Source organism: Lipotes vexillifer, unplaced genomic scaffold (assembly GCF_000442215.2).
Source record: "Lipotes vexillifer unplaced genomic scaffold, Lipotes_vexillifer_v1.1 scaffold373, whole genome shotgun sequence".
Classification (NCBI taxonomy): Eukaryota; Metazoa; Chordata; class Mammalia; order Artiodactyla; family Lipotidae; genus Lipotes; species Lipotes vexillifer.
This window is the reverse complement of record NW_006783733.1, coordinates 962320-985289: the sequence shown is the minus strand read 5'-3', so window position 1 is coordinate 985289 and position 22970 is coordinate 962320. Positions and strand designations below refer to the sequence as shown.

Sequence of the window (22970 nt, the reverse complement as noted above, 5' to 3'; positions counted from 1 at the left end):
AATCAGCTAAAGTTTATATAAAATACAGGTTTCCACAATTTGTAGAATACTTTATTTTGATGTTTACTATAATATTCATAAACTTTAACATATATATCTGTAATTGCACTAATATAATTAGTCTTAAAATCATTTAAACTGGTATGAATCCTTCAACTGCAGATGAAGATTTTGTTTGACATTATTATTGAATGACAAAGTTATTGATAATGTGAAACATAAACACCTCAGATAATTTTATTACTATTGGCAAATATCTCCTTTGTCAAATTGATCATGATACTCAATGTTCTACTAGTTGATAATATCTGAACAGGGTCCTTGTGCATTTTTTAGAATCTTGAAAGTTTAATAACTTTTATTATTGGTAATGTCTCTCTTTTATACCAAACTAAACTTTAGATAGCTAATTTAATTGGAAATTAATATGTAATAAAAAGTTTTAATTTCCTTTCAATTTATTGCATCCACTTTACCTTTCTTTTTTCTTCATCAAATCCCCTGTGATACTTTGAAATATGCTTTAGATTCCTTTGCTCTCTTATTCTTTCAATGAAACTCATAAATAAAACATAATGCTCTTCATCTGTTAAACATGTTAAGTTATGGGTGAAATGTCATGTTTGAAAGCAAAGTTATCCCTCACCCAACAGATTACTTATTAAGTATAAATGGAAGAGTTTCTTTAAAATGAAGATATCTGGCAGACAGTATTTTAAACAAGATACCAAATTTAACACCATCAACAGTGGGATATACTGACATTATGCACTTCTCTATATATAAGCACTGAAAAGGGTACAACATCACCTGTACAGTCTTCCTGCCAAAAAGTTTTCAGTTAAATCTAATCATGGGGAAAAAATATGACTAACCTAAATTGAGGAATTCTACAAAGCATCTGGTCTGAACTCTTCAGTAACGTAAATGTGAATGACAAAATAGTTGGGAAACTGTTCTAGATTAAAGAAAACTAAAGGGACATAACAAGTTAATGCAATGAGACTTAATTAGATTCTGAATTTAAAAATAAAATCTTTGAAGCATCTTATTTGAACATTTGGGGAAATTTACATTATAGCAAATACTATTGTATCAATTTCGTGAGTGTAAAGAATTACATTCATGAGTGGCTATGTAGGAGAAAGCTCTGTTCTTAGAGACACACTGAAGTATTCAGGGGTGAAATACATGTTGATTAGAAGTACCATCAAATTATTCAGCAACTACAGCATAAACACACACACATATAGATAAATATATCAAAATGTTAACACTTGGTGAAGTTAAGTGAAAGGTTTTTAAGTGCTTATTGTATTATTCTTGCAAATTATTGTAAGTTTTAAAAAATCCAGAACAAAAACTTTGGTGTGGGAAAAAATAAAGGCATTCTGTTTATGAGACTTTTCTTAATAAATATTCTGTCATTGAAAGTTGAATTTTTGAAAGTAGACAACTTCTCTTACATGTCATAAAAATAAATGCTAATGATGGAAAAAGGAGAGATCTAAGAAAAAATTACAGTAGCATCACAAATTTAGAAAATATATTTCAGCTGGCAAGAATATCCTTCTAAATTACATGACAACATATTAATAATAAAGGATAATCAGTTATTTTTCCCTATGGTTTTACACTTGAGTTTCAAACTTAGACACTTGGGACTGCATTCAAGTACATACACAAGTATAAACTTGAGTTTATTTTGGGAGTATTATTAGTTTAAACATTGCATATTGCTGTTTGAAGCTCATAGCTCTGGGCATGGATTCAGAGCTCAGGCTCCTTGCTCCCCGTGTAGCCTCTATCCACTAGGGTTTTTATTCTGTGTTCAGTTAGCTGGTAGAAGAGCAAGAGTAGGGATGAAGCACACTCACATCATAAATGCCTCAGTGTGGTAGCAACACACATCCACTGACATGTGTCATGGCAGTATGTGGCCTGACCCTGTGTTCAGGAAAAATGAGTGGAGATATTTCTAGTGAAGGTAGCCATCTGTGTCACAAAAATTAAGATGCAATCAACCATTTCTGAGAATGTATGACCTAGAAAACCTCACCCAATAGTGATAGAAAATCTGAATGGAACTATACCTATTAAAGATGTGTTGAATTGCTAGATGAAATATAACCTAAATAGTTCAGCCTAGAAGTTTTCACAGATTAGATTTATAAACAGTCCAGGAATAGCTCCATTATTTAATAAGTTATTCCAGTAGTTAGAACAAAGGGGAAACGCTAAAGAGCTTAATTTTTGAAGTTAACTGACTAAAAAGAAAGAAAAATTATAGGAAATTATAATCATAGACACAATGAGTTAAATACAATATTAGCAACATACAACACAGATATTTATAGATACATATACATGTGTTCATTATCCATACATAGGTATTTCATATTCTTATACATATATATTGTCAGAAGATGTTAGTGCATTTTTGCTCTCCTAAGCTTGTAGTCGTGTGTTGTGAAATATTTCTATTTTTTTCTTTCCTAATCCACAACCAAAGGAACAACCATAATTCCTGTTCAATAAGATACAGATATTTTAGTTGAAGCTGCATTTGTATGTACTACATGATTCTGAACATTACACAAACTAAGAAATGCAAGATATTGAAAACAATTGCTGGCTTTTCATGAGTTATATTTATTTGGATTATCTATTTAGGTTCAGATCATTTCTAGAAAATTGGACTAATGTTTTGAGTAATAGAATGGTACATGTTATTTCATGTTTTGAACAGTTTCATAATTCTTTTCACTTAATATTTAGGTTGCTTGGAATTAAAGGAAGAAACCATTGAAAACCTTCTTGCTGCAGCTTCCCTTCTTCAGCTTCCACAAGTAGTAGAAGTGTGCTGTCATTTCCTCATGAAGCTCTTGCATCCATCTAACTGTTTAGGAATCCGAGCATTTGCAGATGCTCAAGGATGCATTGAATTAATGAAGGTGGCCCACAGCTACACAATGGTAAGGAAATTTAATTTTTAAATAAAAGAGACATAGCTGTATTATCAGAGGTTAAAATAATTACTGTTGTTGTGTTGAAAATCTTTTTAAAGTTTAAAATTAGTTTTGCATCTTTGGCACATTTTTATCATGGGACACAATGTACCATATAATATTTAATCATCTCAAAGTAAAAAATGACATCACACAATGGACTTTATTATTGTTATAGTTTTATTTACATTTTATAGGCAATATAGATATAGATATTGACTACTCGGGATTTTAAATAGCGCTTAAGAGATTTTTTTCTTAATTGCTCCTGGCATATCTATCTTTTTGCATCCACTTCCACAGCTGCCCTATTTTTTCCCTTTTCTTTCCAGTTAAGAGCTAGAAGTTTATGCCACAAAAGTTTTTTCCTTGAATTTTTCTAACAACCTCTCTGCCATGGACTGAGTTCTATCAACCAAAATTCAATGTTGAAGTCCTACTGCAAATGTTATTTGGCGATGGGGACTTTGGAGGTAATTAGGTTTAGGTGAAGTCATCATAGTTGGTCCCTCATGATATTAGTGCACTTATAAGAAGAGACACTGGAGAGTATGCTTCCTTTCTTCCACTACCATGTGAGGACACAGTGAGAAGATAGACATCTGCCAGTTAAGAATAGAGCCTTTACCAGGGAACCCAATCAGCCTATACCTTAAATGTTGTACTTCTCAGCCTTCAGCACTATGAGAAATAAACTCCTGTTGTTTAAGCCACACAGTCTATGGTATTTTGTTATGGCAGCTCCAGCTATTTAATACACTTTTTATCATAGCATGATATGTTAGGTATGGATTTGCCTGTATGATTTGTGGAGAAAAAAATCATATCTATACTGTATATTTAAAGTACTTATTGTTATATTGAATATTGGATTTCAGAACTCCTGGGTACTACTATACTAAGGGAAAATATTTAGATATATAGATCAACTGATCTATTATTTTTTAATTTGACTTTCTGTACCATTTTCATAAAGAGTTTAAACTGACTGAATATCAATCAGTTAATAGTCTTAAAATACTATAAGCCTATTTCATATTTTTCTCTTTAATTTTTTGCTATATATACACAACTATGTATATGTGTAGGTATTTTAACAGCTTTATAAAAGATATTAAAAGTCATTTGAATTTTAGACTTTAAGTATGTGTACTTCGTAGTGTGTTTCTTTTAATGTTATCTCCATTCTAGAATCGAGTAATCAGTTACAACAATTTCACACCCATCATTTCATACCCTAGAAATAATCATTCTAAAATCATTTAATACAGTACCTGGAATGTAGCCATCTCTATATAAAATGTTAGCCATTTTTGCTATTGTTATTATTATTAACATTATTAATGATTTGATTTTTATTATTGAAACAACTAATTGTAAAGTATAGAAATTTCTCTCTTCACCTCAAGGGAAGAATTTATATGAAATAAATCTCATTACGTTTTATAGTTGTTATTTATTTAAAAGTTCTTATTTTGAGCTTTAACACCTTTTCAAATTACTAAAGACAGTCAGCCATTTAAAAGTCTTCTCATTGTTATTCTTAGACAGAATCTCAATATTATTTTAATTTTCTTCTTTAATCTGTTAAGCAGATTAGTAAATTAAATGAAAATGTAGAAATAAAAGGAAGGAGATACATGTTTTGTAATTCTATTTTCAAATTCTTTTTTCAAAATATTCCATGACAGGGCACAGTACTACTATTGAAATTATATGAACCGTATAAAATCAATGTAAACAAATACTTCATCAACCAAAATAGCAAAGTCTAACTGCAGTCATTTAATTATGCACATTTCATTACTCTTAGGAGTTCCTGGCTTAGCTAAGCCAAAGAACAATATGCCTCCATATCCAGAGGGATAATGGTTCCTTCTGGTCTAGTTCTGAATTATTAATTTAATAATAAAAACGTTTTTCTTGCAGCTGCTTGGACTGATCTGCAATTTATCACACAATAGTAACAATATATTTTTAAACACATTAAAATTTATATTCTGTAGTAAAATATATGTAAAACAGAAACATATAAGAGTTCTAGCTAAGACACTCAACATCTTAAATAACTATTTTAATTTATTTTTGAGACTATGAATTGATCACATGTTGTGTCATGTCTGTTGAAATTAAAAAGGTTTCAAATTCTTTTGGAGACGTGAAGCTCCAGTGTTTTCCCGATGCTCCTGGGTTACTATTTTAATGAAGAAAATTTACTGACCAGTTGTCTTCCTAGATTGTTATTTTCTCTCAGTTCTAACACTTTACAGTGAGTGTTTGTATCTGGTATTATAATTTCTCACCACATATTTGCTTCTGATCCGTGTTTAATCCTGCATATCTCCTCATCTAATCTACTTAATTTGTGCTTTTTGAACAAATTTATTATGTTATTTTTTTCTTCTTCTTAACTACTTCAGTAACAAATCATCTCAGATTTCCTACTACCTCTGGTACTGAATTAATTTATTTATTGGGTCTAAATATGCATTCTTTGCTTATTTCATAAGTAACATTCTTTTCTAATTTTCAATTTCCTTGTCAAAATGTTTTAGATATGAACTTTATCTTCAACATCCAGATCTTAACTTGCTGTCTGTATGCCTTTGCTTTTTACATGTTTTGATATGTTTCCTTTGGAAATTTCACATATTTATTTGGCTTCAGCTATTGATTTTGTGTGATGATTCCAAAATTGATTCAGGGAAGGTGACCCTGCTTAGCAGTGGTTCATGTGCAAAATACTGGAAAGTTCTGATTGCAAGCTCAATACTAGGCAGAAGTGTGAAATATATTCTAAAACATTAATTTAAACTTTGGCTGTGTGAATATACAGATAGCAACAAAATAATTGAAGGAAATAGTTCTCTATTAGTCAGAGTTCATTATGAGACCTGTTCTTACTTCTGGACATCACATTTTAAAAACATTAGAGAGTGACAAACAGAAATAGATGAGAATAACAAGAATAATAAACATTTTATAACCATGTCATATGAAGAACAGCTGAAAAAAATTTGGTTCATGTGGCTGAATAATATCAGGGCATGAAAATAGGTATCTTCATGTATTTGATAGAATGAGCTTTCATTTAAAACAGCAGTGTTTGTTTTTTTTATTCTGTTTTTCATTTTAGTAGTACAAACTTCTACTTCAGTCTTCTGATTTTTCTTTCTATGCTGGTTTATCTATTTCTACTGATCATCAGCCTTACTTCCTTCCAAGGTCAGCTTTACATTTAGAGGAGACTCATGGATCTTCATTTTCTTTAAGAAATCCTCTCTCCATACAGTTCTGGGTTACAGTTTGCCATAAGAGACATTCAGGTAAGGTATAGAAGGTGGAAGAGAAAAAGCCATTATTCCTCCACACACAGATTCAGGCGGATATGTGGACAATGGAAACTTGAAGTAACTTCTAAGTGAGCCTTTAAAAGCAATTGGCTTCACTGTTGTAGACTGAGACAGTTGATGGGAGACTTCTGGAGGTTCTTGAAAAACTCAGTGCCTTTACATAGTACTTTTCAGAACGTTTCACATTGAACAGAAGGTTGAGATCATTAGCAGAAAGTTCCCTGACCTTCACTTCCATGGCCCTTTCAAAGACCATTTAGGTCTCAAATTCCCTATCCAAAATCTGTCTTACTTAGAACACAGAATGGCTTGCTTTCCTAATTCAACAATGTCTTAAACACATACCCACAAATAGCAGGTTTAAACTCCATATTTTGATAGGCATATTTCTGCACACCTAACTTCTGAACAACTACCGGGGCATTTTTTCTAAAAATGCATTGAATTAATTTCACCTCTTCTAAATATGTGCTGTAAATTCCCTTTACTTGTACTTTACTCACAATACTTCACTTGTCTGGAATCTCTGGTATCTAATTCTAAATAACCCCTCAGTTTCCAGGTAAGTTCATCCATGCCTGAGAAATATTTAAAAACTTTTCATGACATTCTCTTCTTCATTTAAATTCTTAGTGTTCCTTTCCTTAGGATTATATGATGTCACCATAAATTTTCTTATGCAATTAATTATCTTCTATGTCTTTATGGCTGGTCTTCACAACTATATTGCAACTTTTGTGATAGAGGACAATTCTTTCCACTGAGATTCATTTTGTCCCAACAAATTATCAGCACCTGTTAATTATCAGCACCTATCAGAAATTAATATATTAATTAATTTCTTCAGTTCTCATAGATATTTAGAATTGTGATTCTCAGTACTCCTGAATTCAGTCATTCAACGAGACTACCCATGGTCTTTTTCTAACTTTCTTTCCAATCATATTTCCTATCATTGTTTTCCCTGTTCACACAATTCCAGCCACACTGATCTTGCTGTTTTTTGACTATAACAAGCATAATATCACCAGATAACCTTTGTGCTGTTCTTTCTTCCTTCTGCCGGAAACACTCTTCTACCAAATATTAATATCCTTTCTCTGCCTCATTCAGCTTTCTGCTCAAAATTCACTTCCACAGAGATCTCATATCTGAATATTCTACTGAAAGTGACCTGGCCTTCAAAACTCTCTATTTCCTCACACTGTTTTATATCCTGTAGAGTACTTTAAATCCCACCTTTATACCATATATTTGTTAAGTGTTGTTATTGCCTACTTCCTCCATTAATGTGGTAGCATTTGTTTAACTTTCTATAACCTGGAAACCTAGACAGATGTCTGTACACAGCATTCATTGTTGAAGGGGATAGTGATTGCTGATTGCTATGTACCAGGAGCTGTAGAAGGTGGTCTGGGGATACAATGGTGACCAAAATAGGCATAAGTTGCCCTTACAGTCAAGATGAATATGTTGGAGCAAAGAAATTATAACCATGAATGATAATTATATGTATGGTAAATACTACAAAGGAAAATTATAGGATGCTATAGGAGAGTGAAACAGGGAAAGCCTCTTTAAATATGTGATGCAAAAACTGAATTGTAAAGGATGAAGCAGATATTAGTCAAGTGAAGAGTTAAAGAATGTTCATGACATAGGTAAGTGCATGTACCAATGATCTGAGGTGGGAAGGTGCTTTGTTCTGTTTAAGGAAATTCAAGTGTGATAGGATGGTGGCAAAGGCAAAGAAGAGGTGGAGACAATGAGCTTGAGATTTTGGCAGAACAAAATTTTGCAGGGTTAAGGAGACTTTTTTATAGATTTGTGTTTTTATTTTAAAATAATGGTATAACATTGAAAGTTTGTGAGCAAGTACGAGCCAAGATTTAATTTTGACTAATCACCAGATTGGCATTAGAAGAAATCAAGAAGAAAGAATAAGAATAAGGTTAGTACTTCATTAGAGATCTACATGGATATTTACACACACACACTGGGTGAGTGAGAAAGAAAAAGAGAAAATGAGGTAACTTTAGCTTCTGCCATTTTGTTTGATGGCAATGCTTAGCACTACTGGTGCTGGTGATGCACGAGTTAAGTATATAGTATATATCAGGCATTGCTCTACATGTTAAACAAACATTTGAAATTTAATCCTTTCACAACTCCTGCAAGGTATGTTATATCCATTCTAAAAATGGCAAAGCTAAGGCTTAGGAAGTTAAATAATCTACTCAGGAATAATAGATTGAACATGCTAGAATGGGGATTTAAGCTTGGTACTGTCTTACCACAAATTTCAAGCTCTATCTAATATGCTAATAAATTTACATTTTACCCAGTATATCAAATTAGATTTCTGATATCCAGGATATTTCTAAACATGGATTACTTGAGACAAATGGACACTATAAACCTGAAACATAGATGAGACCAAAGAATTCCATGAATATTTTGCTCCTCAGTTTTTTCATTCCCCTGTTCACTTCACCCTCACTTTCTTCTCAGTGCTACCAGCATGACTTGGAACATTCCACAGTGTGTGTGCTAGAGGCAGAAGCAGTGGTAATAAGACTAATTAGAGTTTGCTATGTTCAATCAGTAGCTTTGAAAAGTAGGCATTTTTGAGCTGGAGAATAAAGCCTTCCAGACTCAGGATAACAGCAGTGACCCTTCCAGAGTCCAGATGCTAAAATATCCTGTACATGTACATGGTTCACTTATCCTTCATAGCCATTAAAGAAATGCCAGAGAAAATGAACAAAGTTTATTTATGTGGTTTCTGTTTATGGTTTTGAAATACCTGACATTTCTCATGGTTTCTAGCCAGCAGCATGTTTTTTTAAAAATCTTTACCAATAACCCTTCTAATAAGCCATAAATTAGAGTTTGCTTTGGTAGAACAAATGGAATTTAAATGTCTTTGCTTTTCTACATCATCAAAATAAAGTTCACTTCATCCATATTTTACTCAGGACTACTATGTGATATATTAGTATTAAAATTTGCTTTGAATATTCTTTTTTTCCTTTCATTCATTACTTTGTGTTAGTCCTTTGAGTATCTCATATATATACATGGTGTGAGTAATGATTTTAAGTCAGTATATAAATATGTCACATTGAAAATAAGCCAAATTTGATTTTCAGAATTTCTTTGTAAATTGATAAGAAGTGAAGGTTCTGGGTGAGTACAATGAGTGGCTCAGAGGACTACCACCAATGCTTAGTCCTCACAAGCAGTAAGGAAGTATGTGGAGGCCTGTGTAGAAAGGAATTTCCTCTTGTCCTGTTTTTGTGTATGATTTTCTTTACTTGTTTTGTCGCTAAATTAGACTGACAACTCTTCAAAGACAGTTTTCATTTGTGTCTAACTCACAAATGGTAAAATTGTGAGTTTTTTGTGAATTGGTAAAATTCTAGTCTATTGTCTAAGATTGGAAGTTGATTTGAGTGGAGGAGTTTTTAAAAATTGGCAATTTAAAAATTACCTTTAAGTTGTTTAGTGTTGTACACAAAGAGGATATTCAGATACACCAGATAAACTGATAGAGATGTATAATAAATAGTGATATTATAACAAGTAATTATTCACTCATGTAATTGCAGTTTGACTATACAGAACTTTGTAATTGTTAGGATTCTAGAAAATAACCACAATGACATGTGCATTTATGACAGCTTTGAAGACTAATTAAGCATAATCACAGAAGATCCAATGAAAATTATAAGCTTTATAAGGGATCATTTTAGGCACAGTCCATTTCTTCTATTCAGATGCTCTTCAAATATATTTCCATTTTAGGATTACATATTCAAATCAAAGACAGTCTATTTTAAGAAATGCATCCTTCTGCTTTGTTGTTGTTGATAATGGTGAAGACGATAATATTCATCTACTTGAAAAACATTCCATTCGTTGTAAGAATTCTTTCATTTTCATACTCTAATTTTATTTTCATTTCTTCTACTGAGCTACTTCTAAACCACAAAGATTCAGCACACAGCCGTATTATAAAGTCACACCACACACACACACGTACACAAAATCTACTATTAAAATTATTAAAAAGTATTAGTTATTTTTTATTGTAACCGATTTAAATTTTTATAGAGTTGCTATATGTCTTGAATTTATTCTGTAGTCACAATATAACTAACAAAATTCCAAGAAGGAACAATAGTGTTAAAAAATATCCTATAAACCCACATCTAAAGGATTTTCATAGTAACTCATAAGTAGTTCCTTAGTGTTTATTTCAATCATTTAATGTATAGAATTTCCTTCTGTGATAAATAATATTTCTACTTCACCACCAGGGAAGTCCTAATATTTCTACTTTATTAAAATAGTTCAAAAAGGGCTTCCTAGGTGACGTCAGAAGAAGGAAAAGCCAGAAATTTTTGGCTAGTGTCTTTTCATTTGGCAAAGCACAGTTCTTCAACAATGAAATCAATAATTTGCTTTTGTTTTGATTTTTTAAACGCCTGTGAAAAAGTCTGATTTTGTATGTATATGAAAGTGTCACTTTATTACAAAAATTTGCACATCATGAACTAATCTTATAAAGTATTTTACTTATTTGCTGAGGTAATGAATCACATAATATGGAACTAATTTTTTTTATGCTTCCCTTTTCGATTTTTCTCTCAGTGTCATTTCTGTTAAGGACTATACTTGTGCTTAAAGATCTTTAACAGTACTTTTTTTAAAAGAGGAATAAAAGGAAAAGGGATCGATTACTGTTCACAAGAAATATGCTAAATCAATCCTTGCCTAAGGGGAAGCCCAGATTTCCCTTTGTACACAGGGCTGTATAGAGATGCGGCAGATCATTTTCTTAAAAAAAAAATACTTTCAGAAATGTATTGTACAACTAAACACAATTCAAGGGAAAAATAACTTCTAATAGAGTATCAGGTGTTCCTCCCAGATCCCAAGTTACTCTAGTGTATTAAATTTTCTGCACAGAGCTAGACTGCATGTTCCATAAGTTTCACAAACTTCATCTTACTTGTTCACTGCTGTACTCTTAGTTCTTAGGATAGCACCTTACTCATTGTAGACACATGATAAATGATGTTTGAAAGAAAGAGTAAATGAATAGTTTTACACATTAATAATTTGAAATACTTCAAAAATTTACCAACTTAAATGAAATTTTTTGAATATTAATAATTTAAAGTGATGTATATTATCTCTATTCTGTGATAACAAAATATTTATATGGTGCCTAAACTTACTTTTCATACCTCTTTATTAAAATGTATGTACAAATAAATAAATACATACGGGATGTACCATGATTTTTAGAGTTCATTAGCTATTTTTATCAGCTATTTCAAAACTGTTTAACAGATAACATTATTCCACCTACTGTGTATGTATATTTTTAAATTAAGTTTTCACTGGACCTATTTCATATTAAAGGTCTATATTTAATATTTTTAGTATTTCTAATAAAAGCTATTCATATTTAAATTTCATTTCAATTGAAGGTCACTATGCTATCCAGGAATAAATATTAAACCTGGTGGTTTAACAGAAAAGGCACATACTACAAAGAATTAATAGTGGGCCAAATGTATCTTATTGTCGTATATGACTTCAGATTATATAAAATAACACATCATCATTAAAAATTTCTGGATAATAACACATTATTGACCGGAGATGTATTAATACTTCTTTTGTTACCCAAACGTTATTGACTGGAGACATATCAATACGTTTTTAGAGAGTGATACAATTAACATCACCTTGTGAAGTTGTTAGAGCCTAAAATTGATCAAGCGTTCATTATACAACTTATTATTGTCATTAACATTCACATTTTGCTTCGTTAGGTTTTTGTTCCAATCTTATGTGTATTATAAACGTAAGGTTTTCAAAAATGACGCATTGTGAAATTTTGAGTGAAGAATTTTTCAGTGAATTTTATTCAGATACCCTCTCTGATTGTCTGAGCAACATATATACTAGTGTCTCAGAAGATGACAGTTCTTCAGAATATAGTTCTGATTCAGACGATGTTAATATTAGACCAACAAAAAGACAAAAAAACTTAGTGATTGATTCTGATAGGGAAAGTGAAAATGAAACTCACGGTGCTGGAGAATGTTCTTTTGCTTCTATAGAAGAGTGGATTCAAGACAACATTTCACAAAAATTAGAAGACTGTACAGGTGTGTCAGGTGTAACTATTGAATGTAATGACCCGCAAAGTGTTAGTGAAATAACAGAATTAATTTTTTTGGCTGGCCAAAATAAAAATCGTCAACCACAGGCATTAGTTTCTGGAAAAATCCCCTGGTCAATAATGATATAGTAAGCAGAAATTGGCAAAGGTTTGATAAACGAAATTCAGATCCTGATCTAAGTAAATTCAATAAATGTTACGCTTAGGTGGTGGGCTTTATTCCAATAAGTATTTATAATTATTTTTATTGTATCATTTACATAAGACAATCTTTATTTGAACAACATAAAAATATATATTTTAGTTTTGTTAGAGCTATATAATTTATAATTAGTAAAAGAATTTCTGGAAAACAATGAAGATTAAACATATTTTAAACAAAATGGACTATTTCATCAATACTAAATCTAAGTAGATTTATCTAAGACTGATATTATTCAAACCAGAAATACTACTCTAAGCATTTGTTAAAGAAAATTTTCATTTTAATTTGTTCTACAGTTAAAGGAACATGAAGAGATTTGCAAATATATGGATAGAGATGGAATTCAGTTTCTTCTCCAGTTCTATTTGAAAGGAGAATAACCTAATTATCAATTTATTAAATAGTGTTTTTATTTTTACTTCTGGTATATGGATAAGAATAAATAAAGATAACTAAGTGATGAAGAGATAGGATAACAGGAAATGTAGAAAAAGAACATTCTTTTCAAAAAAATGTATTGCAGTTGCACTGGAAGAAAATTGATGAAGTTAAAATTAGAGTTTATTATATGTAGTCACTGATTAAGACATATATGCGTACATTTACATATACAAGTAGATATCTTTATCAGCATTGACTGCATATATTAATCAGAAGAAAGACTGTATTTTAAGTAGCAAACTCTGTAATAACCTTAGTTTACATGGTTTCAAAAATTGACATTTTCCACGTATGTATAATTGTATTATGTTCATCATTATCATATTAACTTTTATATCGTAAAAATTTACAAATTTGACACAGAACTAGAAAAAGCATAAAGAAAATATAGAAAACATTTAGTATATCATCTTCATTAGTTAGGTTTGCCTTGTCATATGCGCTAACAGATGTCATTTGAGGATGCAGTAATGTACTTTCTTTTTCTTTGGACTAAGAATGTGGCAAGTTGTATATTCTTAGCTTTTCAGAAATATTATAGCAAAAGATGTCATTAAATATTAAAAATTTGAAAATCACAAGTGTTGTCAAAGACTCTAAAGCTTGGTTCGTAGGTGGCCAATGATGTGGTATACATTTGAACAGCCTGCTTTAGTAGGTGGAAAGCCTTTAGTGATTTGTGATGGTTTAGTTGTCGGTAGATTGAAACATCACTTGGCATAGGAAAGAATATTATTTTACTAGAGCATTTAGAATAAAATATGGACAGTTTGATGAACCCACTTGAAATCTATTATAGTAAATTGACACTTTCTTTTTACTTTTAAAATCATAAAATGCCCTGCCTTATTTCATTTCAAGAAGGCGGAAATATGAGTAATGTATTACAGCTTAGTACAAATAAAACTTGGCAATAACCATAACTTAAGCTAAACAACAGCAAGTTCTATAAGCTTCCAATAGTAAATTCATCATTTGGGGACCAAGGCCATAGAGATGGGAATCAATGAAGCTTCAGGTTCCAGGCCAAAATAAAAGAAATTTTCTGAAAGATCAACAGATGAAAAACTTACTAACTCCAAGATTCAGTTTGGGTGAACAGTATAATATAGGTTAACCATCAACTCTTCATTCAATGGTATTCCTCTATATCAAAGATTAGTAGAAAATAGATGTACCCTATTGGTCAAAAGAACAAAAACTGCTATAGTAATCTAGAGTTCCCTTTATTTACTTTAAAAAGCCAATATAACATATCATAAATAGATTTCAAAACATACATAATTTTCTGCAAATATTAGTGTCTGTTGTTTTAACTCAAAGCTACAACTAAGATTTTGTAAAAATAGGATATTATATATATTATATTCTTAACATTAACCATTGTGACCTAAAAGTTTAATTAATAATGTCTTACAATGTGTAACATTCCTTGAAGTTTATTTTTTAAACTATTTGTGAAAGGATAGATTGAGATGTCAGGAACAAAGTGGTCAAATTCTTGGCATGGACACTGTGGAAGTAACTCCAACCAGGTGGATAAACTAGATATTTTCTCAATCCCTTCTTTAAAACTTGACCTGAAAGTCTAGGCTGCTTTAATTTTGGCCAACAATCCCATACTTTTAACTAGCTTCAAAATTTTCTGTGATCACCTGATTGCTGACATTTGAGACATTTGAGATTTTCAATACCTCTAGGGCAAAAAAAGAAGGTAAAGTACAGGAAAAAATTGCATTGAAAATTATGACTTAGTTTAAACTATGTTTAATGAAACTGTGTGTCTTTGAACAATTCACTGGAGAGCTCTCTCATTCACTGTAAAATGATGAAGTTTGTTTGAGACCATACTGATCCCTTGCAGTCTTTTGCAGCCTTATGATTTTCCAGATACCTCGTTAAATCTGAAATTCCATGAAATGTAAATGAATTTTTAGATAATATAGATAAGTGCCATTTTTTTTTTTTTTTGCGGTACAGGGGCCTCTTACTCTTGTGGCCCCTCCCGTTGCGGAGCACAGGCTCCAGACGCGCAGGCTCAGCGGCCATGGCTCACGGGCCTAGTTTTTTTTTTTTTTTGCGGTACAGGGGCCTCTTACTCTTGTGGCCCCTCCCGTTGCGGAGCACAGGCTCCAGACGCGCAGGCTCAGCGGCCATGGCTCACGGGCCTAGCGGCTCCGCGGCATGTGGGATCCTCCCGGACCGGAGCACGAACCCGTGTCCCCTGCATTGGCAGGCGGGCCCTCAACCACTGCGCCACCAGGGAAGCCCCGATAAATGCCATTTTTATCATTAAGTATTTAAACCTTAATGTATCCACAACTAGAACATTATCTGTTAATAGTATGGGATTAGTAAATGATTGTGGAAGAATGAAAAAATATTTTACTTTCTTGTTCCCAAATGTTTTATGTTTTATACAAAGAGCATTATTAATACATGATTCACCTACCAAATGATTCACCAATTTTTTTTAACATATTTATTGGAGTATAATTGCTTTACAATGGTGTGTTAGTTTCTGCTTTACAACAAAATGAATATTATGTATATACATATGTTCCCATATTTCTTCCCTCTTGCGTCTCCCTCCCTCCCACCCTCCCTATCCCACCCCTCCAGGCGGTCACAAAGCACCAAGCTGATCTCTGTGTGCTATGCGACTGCTTCCCACTAGCTATCTACCTTACGTTTGGTAGTGTATATATGTCCATTCCTCTCTCTCGCTTTGTCAAAGCTTACCCTTCCCCCTCCCCATATCCTCAAGTCCATTCTCTAATAGGTCTGTGTTTAAGTGTGAATTCAATTCAATACTTTCAAGTATATTCCCAGAATTGTGTATCCATCACCAGAATCAATTTTAGAACATCTCCATCCCTTCAAAAAGAAACTCCATGCCTATTAACAGTCATTTTCCACACCCCATGCCAAACTTCCGAGTCTTAAGCAGCCAATAATCTACTTTCTGTCTATATTGATTTTCCAGTTACGGACATTTCATAGGAATTAAATCAAACAATACATTGTCTTTTAAGAGTGGCTTCCTTCATTTCGTATAATGTTTTCAAGAATTGTTTATGTTATAGCACATGCCAGTACTTCATTTTTTTTGTTTCCAAATAGTATTGAATTGTATGGATCTACCTCATTTTGCTTATCCATTCAACAGTATATGGAAATTTTGGTTGTTTACACATTAAGACCATTATCAATAATACTGTTATGAACATTCAAATACAAGTTTCTGTGTGGACGTAATATTTTTATTTCTTTTGGGTTTGTAAGGAATGAAATGGTTATATGATAATTCTACGTTAGAGATTCTGAGATCCTGCCAGATTGTTTTTCAGATTAGCTGTACTATTTCAGATTCCCTACAGGAGTGTGTAAGGTTTCCATTTTTCTATATCCTTGCCAATGATTTTTTGTTAACTTTCTTATTGACTATAGCCATCCTAGTGAGAAATGATGTCTTGTGGTTTTGATTTGCATTTCCATAATGCCTAATTAAATTGAGAATATTTTCATGTACTTCTTGAATATTTGTATATCTTCTTTGAAGCAATATCTGTTCAGCTCTTTTGCCCATTTTTAATTGCTATTTTTCTTTTTCTTTTTGAGTTGTAAAAGTTTTTTTATGTACTCTAGATACAGGTCCCTTATCAACTATAGGATTTGCAAATATTTACTACCTTTCTGTGGGTTGTCTTTTCAATTTCTTAATGGTATTCTTTGAGGACAAAAGTTTTTCATTTTGACAATGTCCAGCTTATCTATTTTTTTCTTTTGTTGTCTGTGATCTTTTATCATCTTTTTAGCCAAACACAGCATAATAATTAGTCTCTTGACAGCAGTATATATATATATATATATATATATATATATATATATAATATTTTAATACACACATGTGTAAACAAGATTTTTAATATGATGTATTCAATAAAACTAGACATTTTCTTTAATTGTATGCTTAATTTATATTTGTAGTATTCAACATCTTCAGCTATTAATCTACCACGGAGAAAGGAAGTATTAACACAATTTCTGAAATGCCAAGGACTGAACACAGAATAATGCTAGCTAATAGTTCTTGAGGACACTCCCTGGATTTGACATAAATGGTTTTACATACATTAGCACAACATCCCTGTGGAATAAGCAAAATTATTGTTCTTATTTTACAGATGAGAAAACACAACAAGACACAACAAGATTAAATGTGTTGCCCAAAGTCACCCAGCTAATGAATTGTTGACCTTGAATTTTGAATCTAGAAAACAAGTATGAACTGCTTTGTATCACTGCTCTAGATTATACTTATAAGACTATGGTCATAATATTACTTTATTGAAAAAATGTATTATCCAAAGCTGAAGGTAACTTTTCAAAAGTTATGTTTTGTAAAAGGAATGGAGAAAGCAGATATTTGGGCCTTAGTTTAAGGATAAATAATATGGAAAGATACAATAAATGTCAAATATGAACCAAATATGTGAAGTGCAAGGTTAATGAAAAACATTATTATATTTTTATCAACACACCTGTTTATATCTAAACTTGGAAGAATAGGTGTCCCTTCTACTATTCAAGACTAATTCTTCCACTTGTCTTTTTAATCTCAACCATCCTCTAGCATTATGATTATTTTTTCTATTAAATGTCTTTTGCCTAAATTGTCATGTCTTTCTTTGTATTGTCACATTCTAACCAACATGTTATTTTCTCTCTTCACTTATCTATCTCCATCCACTCTACAGCACATTTTTCAGGTCACTGTAATGATTAACAATGAGAAAAGGCTGAAAGGAGATGGCTAAGCTTAGTTGTCTGTGAAGCCTTTTAATAGTGACATGAAGATCAAGTTTTCTTGGAGATTAACTTCCAAAGGATTTGGGGGTAATCAAGAATTAAGTAATATTTGTTTATTCTCTACCCACTTGCTCCACATCCTTCCTCCTTACCATACACTCACAACTTAAGACATACTGTTTAATGAAGAACAGGCAGTCCACAAAGTAAGCCCAAAAATAAATTGAGTAAGCTTGTTTGATGTGAGTCTCAGCTGATATCTTCATTCAAAAATATCCTACCTGGAGGGAGAAAGACAAGCCTGTGCGGAGTCCAAAACAAACCTTTGTTGCATATCACCAGTACTAAACAATTTCATAGTGGTAGAATTCCTTTTGATCTAAACTGAAAAAATGAAAGCTCTCAAATTTTTCAATAGACATAAAGAGGGGAGTAGGCTGCAGAATGATGTTGAAGTTTAGGGCACAGTAAATCCCCCAGGCCTTCATATTCTGGAATAAAATGTAGAAGCAATGATTCCCTGAGGGTCAAAGGACAACTTGACTTCTCCTAGGGGATTAGGAAATAAGCTTCCCAAATATTATAATAATATGTCCATATCCAGAAAAGGATTTCCTAATTTCCAACACTACTAAATTTGTTATTGAGATTTATTTTATATTTGCATTTTGGGGGGTTATTACTTTTGCTTATTACTACTATACAAGATGGGAAAGTGCCAAAAGTGACTTATAAATAATTAGGTATACATTTTGAAAAAGTTAAAACATGGCTTTAATATAGACAAAATAAAAACCATGACTCTGACAAATATATACTGAGCAAATGACAAAAATGTATTTATCTCATGAATGAGAACATAAGCAGGATGGTAAAACTAGTTTAAGGATGACAAAATCACTAAGAAAAAGAACACTGAAATAAATTTGCAATGTTAAAGACAAACCTGATTAATGTCATACAAGGCAATAAAATGTTAAGCATTAAGGTTTATTTTTTCCATAAAGCAGAAATAATTTTGACTATCATTACTCTTCATGTTAATATGTAATTTCACAGAGCTTAAGCCCTAATCAACTTAGAAATGGTAAGTCAAATGAAGGTATATTCTCCTAGTAAATTAAATAATTCTTCAATGGTGACTATTATACCATGTTCTGATATGACATTAAAATGATATACAGACATACATGAAACTTATTTTACAAGTAAAGCATAATATTCCTTAGCAATATAGAAAACAGAAAAGAAGTGCAAGGAATTAAAATTTCTTCACAATTTCACCAAAATAATATTAACAATCAGATGACTATAAGCTAGACAATTCTCTAAGTATATAACATATAATAACTATTTTAATCCTAACAATGCTATAAGATAGGTAGTATCTTTACAAAGAAACTGAGGCAAAGAAAATTTCATTAACTCACTGTACCTCACTCAGTGATGGAGCCAGAATTCAAATTAGGGAGGTTAGTTTCAAAGTCTGTAATTTTAACTATTACACTGTACTGTCTCTCACTAACACCCTTCCCTATATCTTGATTCTTCCTCAACTGTTTTAGTGTCATATGAGTGTCTTCCTTTCCATCAGCAACTCCTAAAATCACCTCAAAGAGTAATATAATAGTAATAATAATGCTGATTGGCATTTTAAAAAATAATAAAATGTAAATAAGAGCATCTCAAGCATGCAATTTTTGATTGACTTGAAATAGACACTTAAAATTTCTCTACAATCACAACATCAGTACAAGAAATCTAGCACCTGTCCAAATCAGATCACCATACCCACAATACGGGATTTCTTGAACCCCCATTGCAGTATGGCTTCCTCGAAATCCTTTCTACCTGTTGCTCCCTCAGTGATCAACACTGTCCTTTGACAATAGCAAGTATTTTGTGTTTAATACATGTGCTCTTTATAACATATTTACCACATATGTACGTATCCCCCAAATTTATATTATTTATTTTGCTTGTTCTTTTTTGTGTGAGAATAGTAATTATAATTAACATTCTCTAAAAGAAAAGGTATATGTAATAGTACATAGTGGGGTAACAATTTAACTCCTCTTTTCTTCTTTTTTTTTTTTTTTTTTTTTGCTTTTTACTCAAAGCATAAAGCAGAGATAATACTTTATACCAGGTTAACAAGCAACTTAAAAAAAAAGGTAATATACATATTAAACATGGAAATTCACCAGTAAAATCATGTTTGTCATTCTTGAGCCTTATAAGAGTTGTAATAAATCATAGTTTACAGTGGAGGTAAAGAAGCATTTTATTATTTACCTTTCTTAAGTAGGTGGTTAATTTTCTTAAATCTAAATCTGATTAAATCTGTTCCCAGCTAGATTCCTTAGTGGTTTCCCACAAACTATATTAAGTATAAATTATTAGCATACAGTGTTTTTATAACCTGGTATCTAACTAGCCTCTCCCAAACGTTTTTATTATTCTTTCATGTAACTTTGTTCTTACATCTATTGCAGAACTTATTACATTTTGTGTATATTGTTTATTCCTAATTTCCGTTAGACATTAATTTTTAAAAACTAGAGTCTATTGGTCTACTTCACCTAAAACTTAACGTTGTTTTGATTAAATGATTGAACAAATGAATGAATAATAGAGTGAAAACATGAATGAAGGAAAAGGGGAAATAAAATCCCCACCCAATATTGAGGAAAGGAGAGAATGGGGACAAGGTTAGGATTTGAAAGCTCGTCTTCAAATTAAGTTTGAAATGACCAAATTTCAACAAATAGGGAGGAAAGAAATTTAAGACAGATTTGTCACATGGATTTGGAACACTGTAAAATAGTTTCAGAAATAATTATAAACCTGGATTCGTTAGACTATGCCAACTCTCAGTCCATATGCAGCAGCATTTATATAGAAAATTCTCACTTGAAACACCTAAGACATTGCAGTACACGACTGAGATTAGCTGACTAGAAGTGCATTATTGCCCACTCTTTGAAGGATAGGGATTACATCTGTATCAACAGAAACACATATTACAAATTGTCTTTCAGACAACACAGCTGACTTATCCTTCTATGTACCTTATATTATCAGATTTCTAGTAAGATGTTTGATAAGGTTTCTTTTTTTAATGAAGAGGTTTTTTGTTTCTTCCAAAGAAAATGTTATTGCAATTGCAACCTTGTTTTAGTTCTTTATTGGCTAGATTTTCTTATGGAAAAGAAATATATGTCCCTTTTTATTTGGCCAGTAAGATCATTTACATTTTAACATACAGAAGCTTTCTAGTTATCTGCCAAGTTGGTGCTGAAACAGCATTAGTCATTAATTGTTATGCAGAACTAGACTTTATGAATATGCTAAAATGAGATAGGGGTTAACATTTATGACTGTTTATATATTTGTATTTTTAGTGTTTCTGTTCATTTCCTGTACGACCTTTACTTTAGAGTGCATAGAGAGGAGAATTAATATTTGTGAGGTGTTTTGTGTCAGAGATAATATGTGAACAAACAAGTGTTTGCTGACCTCTCTCTTTTTCTCTTAAGAACATTTGAGAATGAAAAATTAAAAATGAATAAGAATCTTTTACGTTTATTGTTACCTTTTTTTCGTGACTAATTTTAGTATGAAAAAACATCTGTATACATCTCCATAATATAAAGAGCTCAAGGTTGTCATAAATTTATGTAAAATCTAATATTTTTAAGGACATGTCCAGACAAGCACAAATAATTACCCAAGAAAGCCCATTTGTGTCTTACTATATTATTCATCAATTTAGACATCTTACTTTTTATCAATCCAATGGTATTTTTACTCTAATTTTTACCCTCTTTTTTCTTTCTGATATGTGTGAAATAACATTTTATGTAGGATTCTACATGGTGATATTGATTTAGAAATGTCACTTTTATTATAATCGTTTCATAGGTACTGCCTATCTGTTAAAAATAACACTGTGAACTACAAATGGACTAATGCTTTATAACTTTTAACATTTATTTAACTTTTCTAATTCTCTTTTAAAATGATGTTAACCTAGGAATCACATATTGTCTTCTAAAATTGGGCAGGTGACAATCTCACATATATTTTAAATGAATGGGAATTCTGATAAAGATGGTAAGCACTGTTTTCACAGCTCCTTTTATAAAACTTCGAAATGAATGGAAAAAGAAGAGAAATAAAGAAGAAAATGTATCTACTTTTGAGTTAGAGAATTGTAACTCAATTGTGAAGGATGAAAGCTGCCAAATAAGTAAATTTAGGCCAAATGTAAAAGGGAAGCACCAATTTGACATATATCTTCTTTCATTTGTATCATGATACAAGCAGGGGAATTATGTCAGAAGGTAGATTATACTTTGAAGACATGAAAGTACATTGCTGGATCATAAGAGAAATGAGGGTGCTCCATTTATGCTCTATCAGCTAAACTGGAAAAGTGGAAGAAGCACAGCTGAAAGATACATACTCAACTTTTTTTTAGCCAAATATAACCTAAACATGAGGATGAGGCAGGGCCAAATAGAGAACAGAAAGTCAAATAGACTGAGTAGATTGTTTTGGGTGCTGCACTGTGATGGTTGCTTCAGACTGTCCTGGCTTCTCACCCAGACACTGGGCAAGGTTGAAGTCTCAGGATACTCTCCTTAACTTACTAGTAGACCTCCCTGCAGGGCTGATCTTGCCTATGTGATAGGAGGTTCCATCTGTTTCTAGAAAAAATCTGTGTCATTAACATAACCAGCATACATTTTTCTACCACCTGCCTTATGTTTCTTTTCCACTCAAGAAAGTTTGCAGCCAAACAACAACAAAAAGAAAAAACAAAACAAGCAAACACACATAAAAAGCACAAATTAACCATCTAAGCAACAAGTTTAAACTCTATGGAAAAAATTCACACTATGTCAGGTGGAAAAGACCATCTAGTTTTGGAAAATTTACAGCAT

The 22970-nt window shown here is 31.8% G+C and overlaps 1 protein-coding gene across 2 annotated transcripts in view; it reads left to right on the top strand.

Moving 5' to 3' along the window:
* Window positions 1-22970, top strand: part of KLHL1 (kelch like family member 1) — a 379107-nt gene that overhangs the window by 183301 nt on the left and 172836 nt on the right. For both annotated transcript variants that reach the window (XM_007456373.1, XM_007456372.1), the window contains one exon: window positions 2779-2975. In XM_007456373.1, the coding sequence (XP_007456435.1) occupies window positions 2779-2975 (197 nt within the window). The remainder of the gene's footprint in view (window positions 1-2778; window positions 2976-22970) is intronic.